Raw genomic sequence first — 16,634 nt, forward strand, 5'->3', positions numbered from 1 at the left:
TTTAAGGAGGCATATCATCCGATACCAATCTGATTTCCAATAGGTAACCTGGCAGGTTGAAGAGCAGTGTATGGCTGGTAAGTCTGTTGTGGTGGAAGGGGAGGGGGAAGGGAAGGGGTGTGGGGGCAGATTGAGGCCCCTGCAGTAAGGAAGTGGGGCTGAGGTAGGCACTGCCCAGCTGGGGTGGGGCACAGGGGAAAGCCATGGCTCATCCAGGGGGCGCAGGGAGGGGGAAGTGGCCCCTGCCACTGCGCACTCCAGGAGGGCATGTGCCCCAGACCTGCATATGGGGCAGGGTGGGCTGAGCTGCCACTGCAGACTGGCTGCTCTGGGCTCTTTCCAACAGGGAGCTGGGCCAGGCTGCAATGGGGATGGGTGGCAGCAGCCCTGGGATGGAGATACGAGGGTGCTGCAGCCACCCCAAAATTCACACCAGGCAGGCCCTGCTCCCAGTGCCACCGCTGCCTGCCCTGAGCGCAGTCTGACTGGAAGAGCCCAGTGCTAGGCCCACAGCAGCAGCCCACCCTGCCCTGCACAGATCCACGGGCACATGCCCTCCCAAGGTGCACAGAGTCAGGAGCCACCACTCTGCACAAGTCACAGCTCCATCCTACACCCTACCCTGCCCTGGCAGCATCTGCCCCACTCTCTCCCTCACCCCAGGGGCCTTTATCTGTGTTCCCCCCCTCGCCACACCCCTTCCCTTCCACAACAGACTTAGCAACTGGACACAGCTCCCCAAGTTGCTGGGCTGTACTCCTTACCGCCTACATGCTGTGCTGCATACATGCATGGGGCATTTATCAGCCAAATTATCAGCCACATCAGGCATAAAAAGCCGATTTGCAATACAGTCAATTTTCTTTACATTGGTGCCAACGCGATATCGGACCGATGTACCTCTATTATTAATATATTAAAATGAATACAGAAAATCATTTGTAATCACTGCAGGAGCACTGTGCATATATTTATTCAAACAAGGTAGTTCCTTTTAATGGTATATTTATCTGATGATCACATGAGTATCTATCTACATGAAATTGGTAATATACCTCCTTGCAATAAACAGAGTTAACTGCAAGTGTCATATATACTTTGCATACATATTTGTGATTTTACAGCTGCCTAACAGCACCCTTTAAACATAAAATGCTGGACCCACAGCAGCTATCCCTAAAGAAAGAAATGGTTTTAAAAAAAAAAAGATGTGAAGACTGTTTAGCATAAACACAGTGTGACTGTGCGTCCAGCAGCAGGTGAGGTTTTATTTCCAGTGAATCACAATTTTAGATTCATATTAATAATAATAATAAACAACAACAACAACAACATCATAAACAACAAGTCATCAAATTAAGCTTATTTTGCAGGAAGAACTGAAGCTGAATTGAAGGTGAGTGAAAGCATCAAGATGTAGATCAGACTGCTTTAAAAAGCTACCAAATATATATAAAAAAAATAATAATAATAGAAGTCTTCACTTTCATTTAATTTTTATATGCAATTCTGAGTTGGATGTCTGGCACCACTTCAATTCCATATTTTTCATAATACTGACATAAGGTCATATTTTGACAATTCCATCCATTTTTGTTTAAAAAAAAAAATCAAAAGCTTTTGCTGAGCTGTCACTCCCATGTATGACAGAGGCATTGGGTCTTTTGCAAAATCCATTAGGCTTTCTCATTTATCATGCAAAAAGTTACTTCAATCTTAAAAAGGAACATGGAAACCTTTGAAGAAAAACAAAAAACAAAAACAAACAAACAAACAAAAACAAAAAAAATCAGGTCTCCAATACTAGACCGTTTACAGCCAAACAGAGGAACTCCTGCTATTATGCTTTTTGAGAACTGATTTGCAATTTTTGTAGAGTTAAAAACAAGAATATTTGTTTGTATATAGATTTGTAATTTATTTTCCACAGCGCTGTTGTTTTTTGTTGCCCCCCCCTCCCCCAGCTCTCTGCAATTTTAAAACACATTACTTAAGATGGGGCACTGGTATTATGAAGCTTGATCATGATGGAGCTTTCTCCACATTTAGTATTCCCCTTTGGCCTAGAGCCTGTTCAAGTTTTTAAGAAATTTGTAAATACAAATAAATGATTTATTTTGTTGAAAGAGTTGTTGCTTTTATTGTGTACTTGTTATTGTCAAAACATTGTGTTGTGGTAACAGTATATATTTTTAATGGATATCAGGGGGTAGAGTTTAATAAATTCTCTTTATGCAAGGGCAGAGATACTAATTTAAAAAGTGAAGCAATTTTACACCTGAATAAAATAAGACTAAGCTGCTGCAGTTAATCTTCCCATGAGAGCAGCAGATGCAAAGTCTACAACTTCCCATTTATCTCAGGATATTGACAGATGAACAAACTATATTAAAGGGGGAAAGTTGCACTATCCAATCATTTTTTTTTGCCTAATGGCAGCTTTTCAAAGAACACCATCTAGATGTGTTAGATTAAAGTGACTGCTAATCCTTATATCAAACAGAGGAAAACATACACTTGATCTTAACTTGGAAGAGTCAGAGAAACAGTAGGCTTTGTAGTCAAACAAATTTTAAACAGAAACAAATTTGTTACTGATTCACATTTTTTCAGGGTAAAGCTAGGAATTCCTTAACTATAATATCATAAATAAAACAAGCATATAGCTTATGTGCACATACTTGGAAGTACTCAAAACACGAAACAGACTAGAAATAGCTGCAGCTTTAACAAAAAACCCCAAACAAAACTCTTTAATGTAACATTAAGTGCTTACCTTTACTAATCGGAATAAAATTAAAACTTCAAAGCTTTAAACTCATCCTGATTTTTTTTTTAAATCTATAGTAAATACTTCCTTTATTCTGAATTTGTACTCAAACTGATCACTGGGCTTAAAAGAAAAACAGGAGATGTAATGATTTGGATGAAGGGAGAGCAGATTAAAGTTTTAAATAGTGATTCTTCACACTGTACAATGTTAACTGTTTTGTCAAAAAGTTTGGTTTCTACCAGACTGAAGGAAGCGTCAGTAAAAATGCTGCATGGTTGTAACTGTTTCTGACAACACTAACTACTAGCATCTATTTCCTCCCCAAAAATCCACAGGCAGTAGGAACTTGACAGTTTATATATAATAAAGTAGTACTTTTTGCAGTGCATTCTGAATATTATTCACCTTTTACATCAAAGTTAGTTCCAAAGAAGTACGGACAAGAAATAAACATACACCAATAGTTGCTTACAGCATTACACCATCTTGTATTTAAAAAGACACATTAAACACTGGATACCATGCACATACAGACATTACAAACTACTGAAATTAACTGTTCTTTAATAAGGTGAAATTACTACGTTGCCCTAAAAAGTCTCAAGTCTACCTAGGTAAATGCTATAAAATTAAAGAAAAACTGGCAAAAATGTCATCTTTCTAACAAGAAAGAAAGTGTCAACTATAATGTTCATTCTGAAATCGAGGAGCAAAGTTTCTGGCACTTTCATTCTCTTGTGTTGTGATTAAGTCTATAATGGCTGTCAGGACCGCTGTGTCCCTGGATTTAGTGTCATTCCAGTCCACAGGGTGCGGGTTTTCAATTTTCTCTTGTAGAAGGTCATCTAGTTCACTTCTTAAATTCTGTAGATAAAACAAAGGGGGTTTTTTGGAGTAAAGACGACAGCCAACCTAGAATGCTGCACACAATTTAATGTTAAGACAATGGTAAAAATTACTTAGACCATCAGTTTTTCTAAAGATAATCATCATATCCTTGATAATTCTTTACCTCAAACATTTCAACACTTCCATTTGTAGTAGACGTGACACTAGATTTGAAGCTAACATGGCTTCTTTAAGTCTAGCAAAAAATTATACCAAAATAGGTCAGTAGACAAACGAGTTGAATGCAACTGTTGATAATATTGCTGCTTTCATCACAGATCCCTGAATAAGAATGGTCATGCTGAATTTTATGTCTGGCCATTTCATTTATGGCCAACTTGAAAAAAAAAAATGCTATTGACTTTAAATACTCTTTGAAGTCTTGCACAAAAACTACTTGTTTCTAAAATGCATGGAAATAAGATTAAAGGTAATGTCTCAAGGACCAGGACTTACTATTTCCTGCTCAGAACATGTGCCATAAGTAAACAAATAAATGAACAAAATCATTGCTAGTCTTAGAATTATTAACATTTGAGAGATCTATGAATCATGAATCAGATATTCAATAAATCATAATTCCATCTAAAGCCTTATAACTATTTGAAAACAGATTAATAGATTTAAGGCCAGTTTTCTAGCACAGGACTTCCCTGAATTCTTGCTTAGATATCTGTGCTTGAGCTAGGGTACATCTTTTAGAGAAAGATCCCATCTTGATTTAGAAAATCCTTGTTGTTACTGTTCCAATTTCTAAGAAGAATTTTTCTAAATTAAATTTCCAGACATTTAATTTTATTGGATCGTTCCCTGATAAGAACCCCAATAACAAAACGTGTTTCGCCATGTAGATACCTATTGACTGATCAAGTCATTTCCTAACTTCCTCTTTCATAGGGAAGTTTCTCACAATAAGGCAGATGTTTAAATCCTTCACTTATTCTTTTTATGTACCCTCTCAAACTCTACCTCCCCACGCCCACCCCCAAACTTCTTCAATTTTGAATGCACTATTTCACTTTTGCATAATTACATATCAGTAAAAACCATGCAACAATCTTCCTACTTGTACATGATAGTACAAGTATACCATACTCTTTTTGCCATACAAAGAACCTCATTAGCCGTTTTGCTCTGTGTTACACTAAGAGCTGATGAAAAAGATTATTTGTCAAAACCCCCACTATTTTTCCTACACCCAATACTTCTTAAGATGGAGTATCCCATCATGTGGACGTCCTGCATTCTTTGATTCCAGATGTCTAAATGCTATAGAACATTTTTTGCCCAGATTACTAGACAACCTGGACCAGTGGTTCTCAAATCATTTTGGACTTAAGACACCCCTCATAAATGTTAGCTCTTTGTTTTCACTTGTTTTTCTGATCATGAAAAAATAATACCACAGTTTTTCTGTTGCAAAGAACTCAGACTAGTACAGGTCACAATAGTTTTTAACACTACAAATTCCTATTTGAAATCTCTGGGTTTATGCTGTGAATCGTGTTTGCACACCTAACAGTGCTAACACTGCATGGCAATCTGGATCACCCTTGAAAGGATCAAGACACCTCAGAGTACTGTGGCACATTTGGTTGAGAATCACTGACCTAGACCATTCTGTATCTGTGATCTTTACTACTACTGGAATCTAATACATGTGCAGATCTGCAACACCAGTTGTTTTCTTCCAGAACATCAATACAATTATTAAATAGCACATGGCCAAGATTCCTACAGGACACCACAATTTCTTTATGAAACACAAACAATTATCCATAGCAATATTCCAAAATATGCCAGTGATCACCTTGACTAGTTGGGCTATCCTTGCAGGAGACTGAAAGACAATCCATTCATCCACAGCAATAGTATCCTGATCGTTATCCTTCTGAATGGAAATATCTCCTCCAAAGAACAAGAGACAGTATGGAGAGACTTCTGTACAATCATAGAGGTAAATCTGCAACAAGCCAAAAGTATGTAGTGAGGCTAAGAAGCAAGTTAATCCATCCAAAATGTATTAGTGATTATAGCATTGTCAAGTCAAAGAACACTAGAGATCATGTCTTTAGAATCATTTCTGAATCAATAAAATAGTAATTATACGACTTAGTTCAAATGAAGCTATCATATATATTTTCTGTTAGAGAAGAATAGAAGCCCAAATTGCTAACAGTTTCCCTTGGCAAAAAGTTCTGAAATCAAAGAAATTACCTCGATAAATATTAAGTTTAGCTACAACATTCGGAGCAAACTTTTACATTAAGACACTTGACACAAGTCAATTAAAGTAAAGGAACGATCTTGTTAGCAACAAGCAGTATATCATTACAGTTATCTCAACCTATTAGTATGAAATTAATATAACTGTAGTCACCAAGGAACTGAATCTGAAAAGTCACAAAGTTCAAAGGAGGATGAAAAAGTGGAATACTATAAAGCAATTTTTATCTAGACAGGACAGGTGCTTAGACGTTTCTCTTATCCTTTAAAGCAGTGGTCTCCAAACTTCTTTGATCGCACACCCCTATCAGTAAAAAAATTTTTTAACATGCACCCCCAATATATGTCTATTTATATAAATATAAATAGAAGTTCTAATATTTTCTTCCCGCACCCCAATGGATCATCTTGCACACTCCATTTTGGAGACCACTCCTTTAAAAGAAAAAAAGAGGGAGCCTGACAAACATGCCCTCTAACAGAGAACTACAATGAGGGAAAATACATATTAACAAGGGATTGGAAAGTTACAGAAGATGGAGACATGCCAAAAGGAATAGAGGGAGCACAGGAATAAAGAGATATCTTGGAAGCTGAGATAGGAAGGTAAAGAACAAAGTAACAAAGGAAAGAAAAAATCACTAAAGTGAAATTTGCAGCAATCAAGCCTATTACCTATGTAGATTCAGACACATACTTCCTATCAACTCAGGGGTTAACCTACTATTTCAAAAAGTAGTAACTGCAGTTAAACAGGCTACTTGGAGTACAGATTAAAATATTAATGCGCAGAATTTCTTTGAAAAGGATTTTATATTTGGCATCAATCCAGGTAGCCACCCCACTTTTACATGTGCACACACTTAAAAAAACCCAACAGCATGTTCATTAAGATACAAAGTAAGCTGAGATGCTGTGTTGATGAGCAGTTAATAAAGTTTTACAATCATTACAAAATGCCATACTGCAGGGCAACCCCCGGCATGCATGCTGAGTATGGCATGAGAGGCCATTTTCCTCAGCACGCGTTGGGACCGGGGAGGCAGCAGCTGTTTACAGCCTCCCAGCTGCAGCCAGCCCCAGCTCTGGGTAGCTCAGGGGTGGGCAAATTATAGCCCATGGGCCAGATCCGGCCCACAAAGCCATTCTATCTGGCCAGCAGAGCTCATAAAGAATTTAGAAAATGAGTATTTATCTGTCTTTGGTTCCTGTCAAAGGTGACAGGAACCAAGGGCAGTAGGACCCAGGGGAAGCCTAGCAGGCTCCAGCAACAGCAGGGCCTGCCTGGCCCTGCCCCTCCAGGGCCCAGAGGAGTGCTGCAGGAGTACAGGGGTCCCAGCCGGCAGCTTTATGGGGCCAGGCCAGCTCCCCCCTCTCCCTGCTGGTGCAGCCTGGGACCACGTGACTGCACTGTGCCAGAACCTCAGGTAACACAGGGGGAAGGGAAGGAGCCTGGGGAAAAGCAGTCTCTCCCCCACCCCATGGCCGACATTCCCTACTGTAGCCACTCGCAGCCTGCGCAGGGCTGCCCCGAGCAGGCACAGGCAAACCTGGGCATGGGGCAGGTGAGGGACTGCTTTTCCTGCACTCAGCACCAACTTGTAACCCACCCCCGCTGCCAGCCTGGGCCCCGCGCCAGCTCTGGGCTCACCCACTGGGGCTGTGCTACAGTGGCAGCAGCTGTGGTCCCCCCCCCACCGCTTGCCACACTGGGTACCATTTGCTGCTGCTGCCCGCCCAGAGCTCATGCGCTGGCCAGCACAGAGGTGGCGGTGGCAAACACTGCTGGGCGCGAGAAGTGGGGTGGCTACAGAAGGGGCAGGTTACTCAAGCTGGTGCTGAGTGCGGGAAAAGAGATCCTTTGCTGCCCCCTGCTCGGCACCCCGTGCTGCAGCTGCTCACAGCCTGTGCCTGCTCAGGACAGCCCCGCATGGGCTGCGAGTGGCTGCAGCAGGGAGCGCCAGCCACAGGGTGGGGGTGGGGCCACTTTTCCCCGCACTCAGCGCCAGCTTGTTCCCTGCCGTGGAGCAGGGGGTCAGGGGGGCACACTGCCCTCTGCCTGTACCGCAGGCTTGGGGGGGTGTGGCAGGTGCAGAGATTCCACCTCAGTAAAACAGCTGGGTATTCATATCCCACCTCTGTTTCTACCACGTGAGGGGGGCCAGCAGGGAGCACTGCTGCGTTGAGCCACCCACCTCCCTGTGCCCGACCACCTTCCAGGCTCCGAATGCCTCCCTAGGGGCACCTTATGTTCGGCTGACCCCTCTCCCAGAGCACACTCGCTAGTCTGGGGGTAACATGCTGCTACCACCCCAAGAGGGGACTGTCTCGGCCCTGTGTCCTCGGGGAAACACAGGCCTAAGAGTCCTACGGGTACTTGACCCGGTACAGGCACTTGGGGCACTTCCCCAAGTCAAGGGGCAAAAAGTGAAGTCTCCCTTAGTCCGCAGACTTAAGGGGTCTCTTAGGCATAATTTAGACCCACCCCTCAATAAGTCTCCCACACCAGTCAAAAAAGGAGAACTTTATTGATTACAGGGGTAGGGTAAACTGGGGTACAGGATTGAGCAATATCTTAGAAATCCTAAAGAGCAAACAGTGGGGCTGAGGTAGCCTTTTGATCACGCATCTGAGTTAATGCCAGCTAAATATCTAATCAGATCTCAAGCAGCTTACTCACAAGCATCTTCCAGAGGCCAGTGCCGTTTCCCTTTGGAGGCAGGCGGTTCCTAGCTTGTGAGTTTGGGGGAGAGCGCCAATTTTAGATGGTAAAGCTCCCCTGTGTCCCCCGAATAGCTGCTGCTTGGCCTCATGGCCGAAGAGACCGCCTTCTTCCCTGTCCAAACTTATATAGCCCCTGTGACTTCATTCACCTGGCCCAGTGGAGGCCAGCTCCAGTTGGCTCTCCGCCAACCAATTTGAAATACATAACCAGTTGCCAGGCAGATTCCAGCTCCCCAGGTAGAAACCCCCCACCCAGGTCATTGATGCAAGTCGTGTAGGCAGAGGGAACAGGTTTCCCCCCTCCCTCAGGAATGCAGCCAGCTGAAGTTACCTAAATAGACAGGCTGATGGTGCGGTCCCCTGTGTGCAGGGCCCACCCTAATCAAATGGTTGCAGCTCAGAGATTTTAGTCACAGTGGCACAGGGCAGAGATTTTGGGGAGAAACCAAAGGTGGCTTTCTGCCATGGGGGGGTGGCACTGGGAGCGAGCGGGTGCATGGGGCCCACACCAGTGTCTCAGGGCCAGCACCAGCAGGGCCCAGAGGAGTGCTGCAGGGAGTACAGGGGTCCCAGCCAGCAGCTTTATGGGGCCAGGCCAGCTCCCCCCTCTCCCTGCTGGTGCAGCCCAGCCTGGCTGCATGGACCCCTACCAACCTGTGCCCTGCTCTGGGCACCACCAACACTGGCCCCAAGACATTGGGACATTGGTCCCAAGATGGTGACCAGGGGGCAGGGCAACCCATGTGGCCCTCAACAGCTTGCTAAACCTAGGTAAGCAGCCCTCCACCTGAAATAACTGTCCACCCCTGGGGTAACTGCTGGGACGCTGCAAGCCCTAGGCAGTCTGGGCTCTGTGGCTATCAGCAGGTACCCAGAACCACGGCCAGCTGCAGCCAGGCGCCTACACACAGCTGCTGCCTCCCCAGTGGGCACAGTGCCGGCACCTGCTGCCTTCCTGGAGCCCGGGGCTGGGAGACGGCTGGGGCAAGAGGGCAGCAGCTGTTTGAAGCCTCACGGCTGCAGCCAGTCCCGGTTCTGGGTAGCTGCTGATAGCCATGGAAGCCCTGCTGCAAGCAGCCCAGGCTCCGTGGCAGTCAGCAACTACAGAGAACCTGGGCCAGCTGCAAACATCTGCTCCCTCTCTGCCCTGACCCCAGCCCCAGCTCCAGCTGCCTCTCAAACCTGGCCCCGGGTTCCGGGGAGGCAGTACGTAGCAGCAATGCTCCCCACTGTGCTGCCCTCGCCATTTCTGCAAAGCGGTGTTGGAACCCAGTGCGCAGGGCACAGCAGGGGGGCACAGAAAGCTGCCTGCTCTAAGCTCCCTGCTGCCCTGCCACACTTCTCCTGCAGGCAGGGGCAGCAGCGAGCAGCACAACCCAGTGCTGCTGCCCACACTGCTCCTGTGCACACGGGAAGTGTGGCAGGGCAGTGGGGAGCTGGGAGCAGGCAGCTTTCTGTGCTACCCTGCTGCGCCCTGCCACACCAGGTTCCAATGCTGCTTTGCAGAAGAAGCAAGGGCAGCACAGTGGGGGGCACTGCCGGTATGTGCTGCCTCCCCGGAGCCCAGGGCCGGGGTCTACGAGGCAGCAGATGTTTGCAGCTGGCCCATGTTCTGGGTAGCTGCTGACAGCCACAGAGCCCAGGCTGAGGGGCAGGGGCAGCAGGGTTGGGGGGAAAAGGGCACAAGTAGGGCATCCTGCCATGTACCCCTTACCCTCATTTTGTTTTTCTGGCGTGCCGGCACTCCAGCACCGTCCGAGGTAGGCATTGTGGGGTTTTTCGGCACTCTAGCCAAAAAATGTTGCCTACCCCTGCAATATAGGATTTGATTTTAACAAAATGACTTTTCATCTTGTTAACAGTATGCCAACAAATTCTCACACCAAATGCAAAACACTGCTTTTAAGAATTTTCTTTACATGGTGTCAAGTGCACTGACAGGTACAGTACGGAAATAGAATTGTTCACTTACACTGCTGGTTCTCATCTTCAGATGATAAACGAGCCAGTTATAATGGAACTCAGTCTCTTCCACATTAACAGATTTAGGATGAATGTTAACAGTTCCATCTGGCTTGGTACAAACTTTAACCCTTTAAAAATTAAAAAAAAAAATTAAGGCAATAAGATTTTTGAAGTGTCAGGAAAGATAAGTCTGTATTTTAACAAAAAATATAAAGCCTTCTCAAGTTGTGTACTACGCAAATTTTAATTTTGAAAATAAATGTATAAAAGACGTCCCCTTTAAGAAACTATCTGCTTAAAAATAAAAAACACATGTAAGCAGTTAGGCTGTCATTTGCTCCTGAAAATCAGAAAAATACTATAATTTATATTTAGCAGCTATTAATTTTGTATAAAAAGCATTTGACATTTTCACCTTTTCTAAAGAGGCACTTATGAGTTTGCCTAGGAACACTTGTACACAAAACAAGCTGCCAAAGAATTAATGGAAAAAGCATATTAAATCAGCTTGATCTCTCTGCGTGGCAACTGTATTAGATATAGAGGACAGAGTATGAAACAATATGTTACTAATACCGGTAGTGATCAACCAAGGGGGCTCAAGAAAGAACACCACACTTGCCTTTGTGACCAAATGGGGCTAATTTAAAAAACATACGTCCTGGAACCTGAGATTCAAAGTGAACAAGGAGGGAAAAAACCAACTACAAGACACTTGCCAGGAAGAAGTTTTTCCTCCTTCATGGAGCTTGAGGATACATACTTCAAGATAGCAATTGCAGTTGTGGTTCATAAAGCCCTTTTGGCTACTGGTGTGTAGAAGAGAATGTTTTGCAAAGTAAGGACCTGGGGCTTTGCAGAGACAAACACAGAGAAACTTGCTTTGGAAGCAGTCCAGAGAATGAATACTGTTTCAGCCGATTTGAGAGAGGAAGCCTTCCTGAGCTTCTAATACAAGTTCAACTAGCACCACCAGGTGGCAGAAATGCAGGTTGCAGTACTCTACTCTTGAAAGAATAAAGCTACAAAATACGTTTCTAGGATTGGTTTAATCAGTGTTCTGACTTTGTAAAATTGTAAAGGTTCACGATTCCCTTCCTTCCCAGGCAAGGAAACAAGACTCAGTTCAGATTTTCATAAAGGTTACAACATGAGCTGGTATACAGTGGAATCCAAACTAGTCTCTATTTTTCTCTTTTCACTGAGCTAAGCAACTAATAGTTGGCATGTTACTTGCCATATCATTGTTCCTTTGTGCCAAGCATGGGTAATGCTAAGCGCACTATCCATATAGTTCATATGAGGCAAAGAAATTAAGAAATCATGAACTAGAGACCAGATCTGTTTGGATCTCTTTCTAAACAGTGCGGGGGAAAAGGACAGAGCATTAAACATCTAAAGTGACACTGAAGAGAAAAAAAATAAACAGGACACTGACAGTTGCAATTTTCTGTATATGTAATACTACACTTCCATACAGCACTGTCAGGGAACATTTAGATATACTGCCAGGTCTCCAAAACTTATCATTAAAAGTGACTTGCCATCTCTCATAGGTTCAGGATTGCCGATTCACATCAAGAAAGAAAACAATAAATTAAGTAACCTATAGGTACAATTAACCGGACAGATTATTACATTTTGCCCTTAAGGTACTTTCAACACCTAAAAACTATCTTTGCAGTAAACCTGAATATAAACAAATGGACTTTCACATCAAACCCTTACATTTTTCTCTTCTTGCTAAAGCTTGGCCGGATCTTTGCAACTTTTGGATATAAACCAGCACAGATGACTGCCTTGAGCAACTTCTCATTATCTGTAGAAGACAACAAAGCAAGCAATGCAGTTTTGTAAATAAGGAGTCTAACTTATCCAAAACCCAGCATCTCTTGCTGTTTACCTGAGTTGGTATTAGATTTTGGATCTTTGGGGTCTTTACTATTCACAAACCCAGCTGCTAGGAGATGTTCAGCAAACTGCCCTTTCATATTATGCAGCATCTAGGAAGGAATGTCAAGTAATAAGTATTCTTCTAGAATTATACTGTCACAGAGTTTCCCCTAAAAACATGCCACACTTAAGATATTACCTGGAGTGTATTTGAAGACAGAAAATACTCCCAGCAGTAGTCTTTTTCATTTCGGAAGCCACGCCGCCGAGCCTCTTCCCAGCCCTGGACACAAAAGTATTTTGAACTGTAGTTCTTTAAAGGACAATTTACTCTATTTATTTTATATATACATACACACACATATTAATACTACATTTAATTCTTTGTATTATAAATCTTTCTATTTACTTTACACATCCACATCATGCATACAAGCATACGCAAGATAGCCAAGAATGCCAGAAAGGTTTTTAAAATTTATTTTTAAAAAGATCAAGCATGATGCTAGTCCCTAGAATGGGGTTTTTTTACTTTTTAGGTACCAGCCAGATAAAGATAGAAGGGTATGGATTCCAAGCTGTTGTACATATTGTTTTCTGAGTATATTTTCAGGATTGGAAAATTCTTTAGGACTGCTATCTAACTGTTGCTAATTTCCTCTATTTACTGCAAGTAACAATTCCTGATAGTGGGAGCAGGCTGATATAAAATGTGTAAGACGACTTTAAAGTTATCCATTCCTCTAGTTTCCATCCCCACAAGGAAATTTTAAAACTTGTGCAGTCAGACCCAGCCCCTGTGGAGGCCAGGTGAAAAAAGTTACTGACTTTGAAGGAAGAACAAGCAGAAACATAACAAGATTCTTATTCTTCTACCTAATACAAAACCACATATTTAGTAGAGCTGTGAAATGTTGCTGCCAGTTTTGTTTCAACACTATTTCGAGGTCGAAAGAGTGAAATCGAAAGAGATATGGTTGAAACAGCCTCGAAACAAAACGAGGCAAGTCAAAACGTTTCGCCATTTTGCCCATAGGCTATAATGGGAAAGGTTGAAACAGCCTATAACTGTCATTTCTGGCCTGATCTGGATGCAACGTGCAGGAATGGTAGCCTCTCTGAGGGCATGAAGCCTGCCAAGTTTCAAGGAGAGAGGTGCAAGGGGTTTGGGGAAACTGCACCCCAACTTCTTGAAAGCAAAACTCATGTCACACGTATGTGTTAAGTCACAACGGGGTCAAGACTGCAGGTAGGCCCTGCTGCAGCCTCAAAGCCTGCCAGCTGTTAATGAGATAGGTGCAAGGTGGTTCTGGGGCCCTGCAACCTTAGCTGTTGATAGGCAAGCCTCATGACATGGGTGCTTGTGCAACTGCTGTCTCTCATCAGGCAGCAGGACTGAAAATCCCCCAACACTTCCCATCACACACCTACGGGTAATCATTGACCCCAGTATGAACATAAGCTGGTAGTGTGATGCTGTAGCCAGCAAGGCCAACAATACCTGGGCATGCATCAATTGATGCAGCTCCAGCAAAACTACTGCAAAGAAGTGATTTGCCTGCTCTACTTTGCATTGGTGAGACCGCAGCTGGAGTACCACGTCTAGTTCTGGGCTCCACACTTTAACAAAGACATGGCAAAGCTTGAGATAGTCCAGAGAAGAGCCACCCATCTGATCAGAGACTTGCACGGCAAGCCATATGAGAAAAGGCTGAGGGACCTGAAAAAGAGAAGGCTGAGAGGGGACATGGTAGCAGCTTACCGCTACATCAGAAGCGTACATCTAGGGCTCAGTGAACAACTGTTCACCAGGGCACCTGAGTGGGAAACTAGAAGTAATGGCCACAAACTCCTGGAAGATCATTTCAGGCTTAACATTAGGAAAAACTTCACAACTAGGGTGTCTAGATTGTGGAATAAGTTCCCTCTGGAGGTGGTGCAATGACCTTCCCTGGAAGTCTTCAGGAGGAGACTAGACAGTCACCTTCCTGGGGTCACCTGGCCCCCAGTTATCTTTCCTGCTTGGTGCAGAGGACTGGACATGATGATCTTCCAAGGTCCCTTCTGGCCTTACAATCTATGAATTGATGAGTGGCTGCAGCCTAGGTCTTAGGAGATATGGCTTTGAAACAGTTCTTCCAGAGCAAGCTTGGTCAGGTCCCCTAGCCTCAACTAATCACCTGTAAAATGGAGTAATTACACTTCCCAGTTAACAGAAGTGTTGTGAGAACAAGTTCATTAAACAACTGTGAGGTACTATGGCAGGCTTTGTGGCTGCAACAGGGCCTAGCAGGCCTGCAGTTTTCACCCCCCTCTGCCCCAAGACAGACAGTCCCACAAGCCGTTTCACATGGCCCTAATATTTAGGCATCTGCAACTTAACTATGAATTTACCCATTCTTCTTTTCCCCTTAAAGCAATGGGCAGGAAATGAGGCTACTATTAATCCAGAGACAAAGTTCTGTAACACTAGCAAGGCATTATATCACAGCAAAGGTCGAGCACAAATGCTTTATAAAAGTGTACAGAAATCAGCTTTGATTAGGAATCACATATTTAAAAGCTTCTTCAATTAAATTGAACACACACAACTGCAAAGACTAACGGAATATTAATACTAATGTACCTACTGTGAAAGCATTCACAATCGTTAAGTGGTCACTTTTACTGTTCTTTGAGAGTTCCTTTCTCCTTGCATCTGCTACTTTCTCTTTGCCCTAAAGGGAAAAACACAACAAAAAATTAAAACATGCCAAACATTCCCAACTCTGGAAACCTATTGTTCTCCCAACTGTTTTTATTTAAATAAAAATAGCTTTAGTGAGCTACTTCAATATTCAGGATGACAATGACAACACCATAGTGAGAGACTGGCAGAAACAGTGTTACAAATTTAAAATTAAATTGAGATCAACTCTTACCAAACCTTATTTTAAAAGTTTTAAAATAAACAACATCTTAGTTTCATCTGCAATATCATCTTAGATAGTTTACCAGCGGAATGACAAAGGGATCCTTGAAGCTGAGACTGGCTGCAATTGTGAGCACTGGATCCAAGCAACAGAATAAAGCTCCAAAGAGAATCATTTTTCCAATATGCGGCTCAACTGGCAATCGTGCCAAGTGGACACCTAGCGGAGTCAGTTCCTCTCGTCTATCCAAAGCATTCTGTTAAGAAAAACAAATGCACACTGTTCAAACGTGAGGAAGACATTTTTTGGAAGCAGATTATGTGCTTGGCAGAGGAAGGAAAGCATGACAGCTAAGGTGGCAGCAAACTTGAATTTCTTTACTGAATTCACTTGTTATGCTATTCATTGAAAGCTAGAATATCTATACCTTTATTAAAGAGCAAATTATTCTTTTAATTAGAATTTAAGATTTACTGCAATTGCTAAAAGATTGTTAGACAAAGCACTCATATCAATTAGTATTACCATACCATACTAGATGGAAAGAGTCCAGAACAAAATTTTAAAATAGATTATGGTACTTTTCCATGTTCTGTTCTCTCAATTAGTTACATTCCCAGTTTTCAAGCCCCAAGTCCTTTCCCTCCATTTCAGAATTGTTTACCCTGCCCTTTGCTACCAGCATATTCTATTTCCATACTGTAAACCAAACATACACAAGGTTTATAAACAATACAAAATTTCAGAATCTTACAAGCCAGGACACAGGTCTGTATCAGTTTCACACCCAAAGTCAAGAGGCAGACTATAGTGATTCCAATGCTGTTAAGCAGGTTGCTCAACCCCCAGCCCAAGAACCAGATCCAGCTTACAGAGCCACATATAATTTTAGCCCACAGGGCTCTCCTGGGTCCAAAAGTTTGGTGGCAGGCAAGCAATGGCAGGTTTAATTGCTGCTTTCCTGCTGCCAAATTTCCAGGCCCAGGGCCCTTCCTGCTAGATGAGGTGCACAGGGTAGAATGAGGCTCATTCTCAGCATAAGGTCAGGCTCAGGTGGCAGGGGACCCAGTCAGGGTGTGCCGGGCCAGCCAGTGACAGCATACATGGCACAGGGCATGATCGCAAACAAAGCCAGGGGTATGAGGCCGTGGGGTCTAATCTCAGCATACAAGCTGAGCTGAGGTGGCAGAGGACCGAGGACCCGATCCCAGTACATGGGGCCCAAACTGGCCTGCAGACTAACCTTGTGCCAC

The 16,634-nt window shown here is 43.5% G+C and overlaps 1 protein-coding gene across 1 annotated transcript in view; it reads right to left on the minus strand.

Moving 5' to 3' along the window:
* Window positions 1-2,554: 2,554 nt before the first annotated feature.
* DHX36 (DEAH-box helicase 36) overlaps window positions 2,555-16,634 on the minus strand; it is a 37,875-nt gene continuing 23,795 nt past the window's right edge. The window contains exons 18-25 of the mRNA XM_019532617.1: window positions 15,464-15,637; window positions 15,100-15,186; window positions 12,669-12,752; window positions 12,480-12,579; window positions 12,305-12,395; window positions 10,584-10,704; window positions 5,472-5,624; window positions 2,555-3,637 (exon numbers count right to left, since the gene is read on the minus strand). Coding sequence (XP_019388162.1) covers window positions 3,452-3,637; window positions 5,472-5,624; window positions 10,584-10,704; window positions 12,305-12,395; window positions 12,480-12,579; window positions 12,669-12,752; window positions 15,100-15,186; window positions 15,464-15,637 — 996 coding nt within the window. The 3' untranslated portion in view covers window positions 2,555-3,451. The remainder of the gene's footprint in view (window positions 3,638-5,471; window positions 5,625-10,583; window positions 10,705-12,304; window positions 12,396-12,479; window positions 12,580-12,668; window positions 12,753-15,099; window positions 15,187-15,463; window positions 15,638-16,634) is intronic.

Source organism: Crocodylus porosus, unplaced genomic scaffold, assembly GCF_001723895.1.
Source record: "Crocodylus porosus isolate Cpor-Errol unplaced genomic scaffold, CroPor_comp1, whole genome shotgun sequence".
Taxonomy (NCBI): Eukaryota; Metazoa; Chordata; order Crocodylia; family Crocodylidae; genus Crocodylus; species Crocodylus porosus.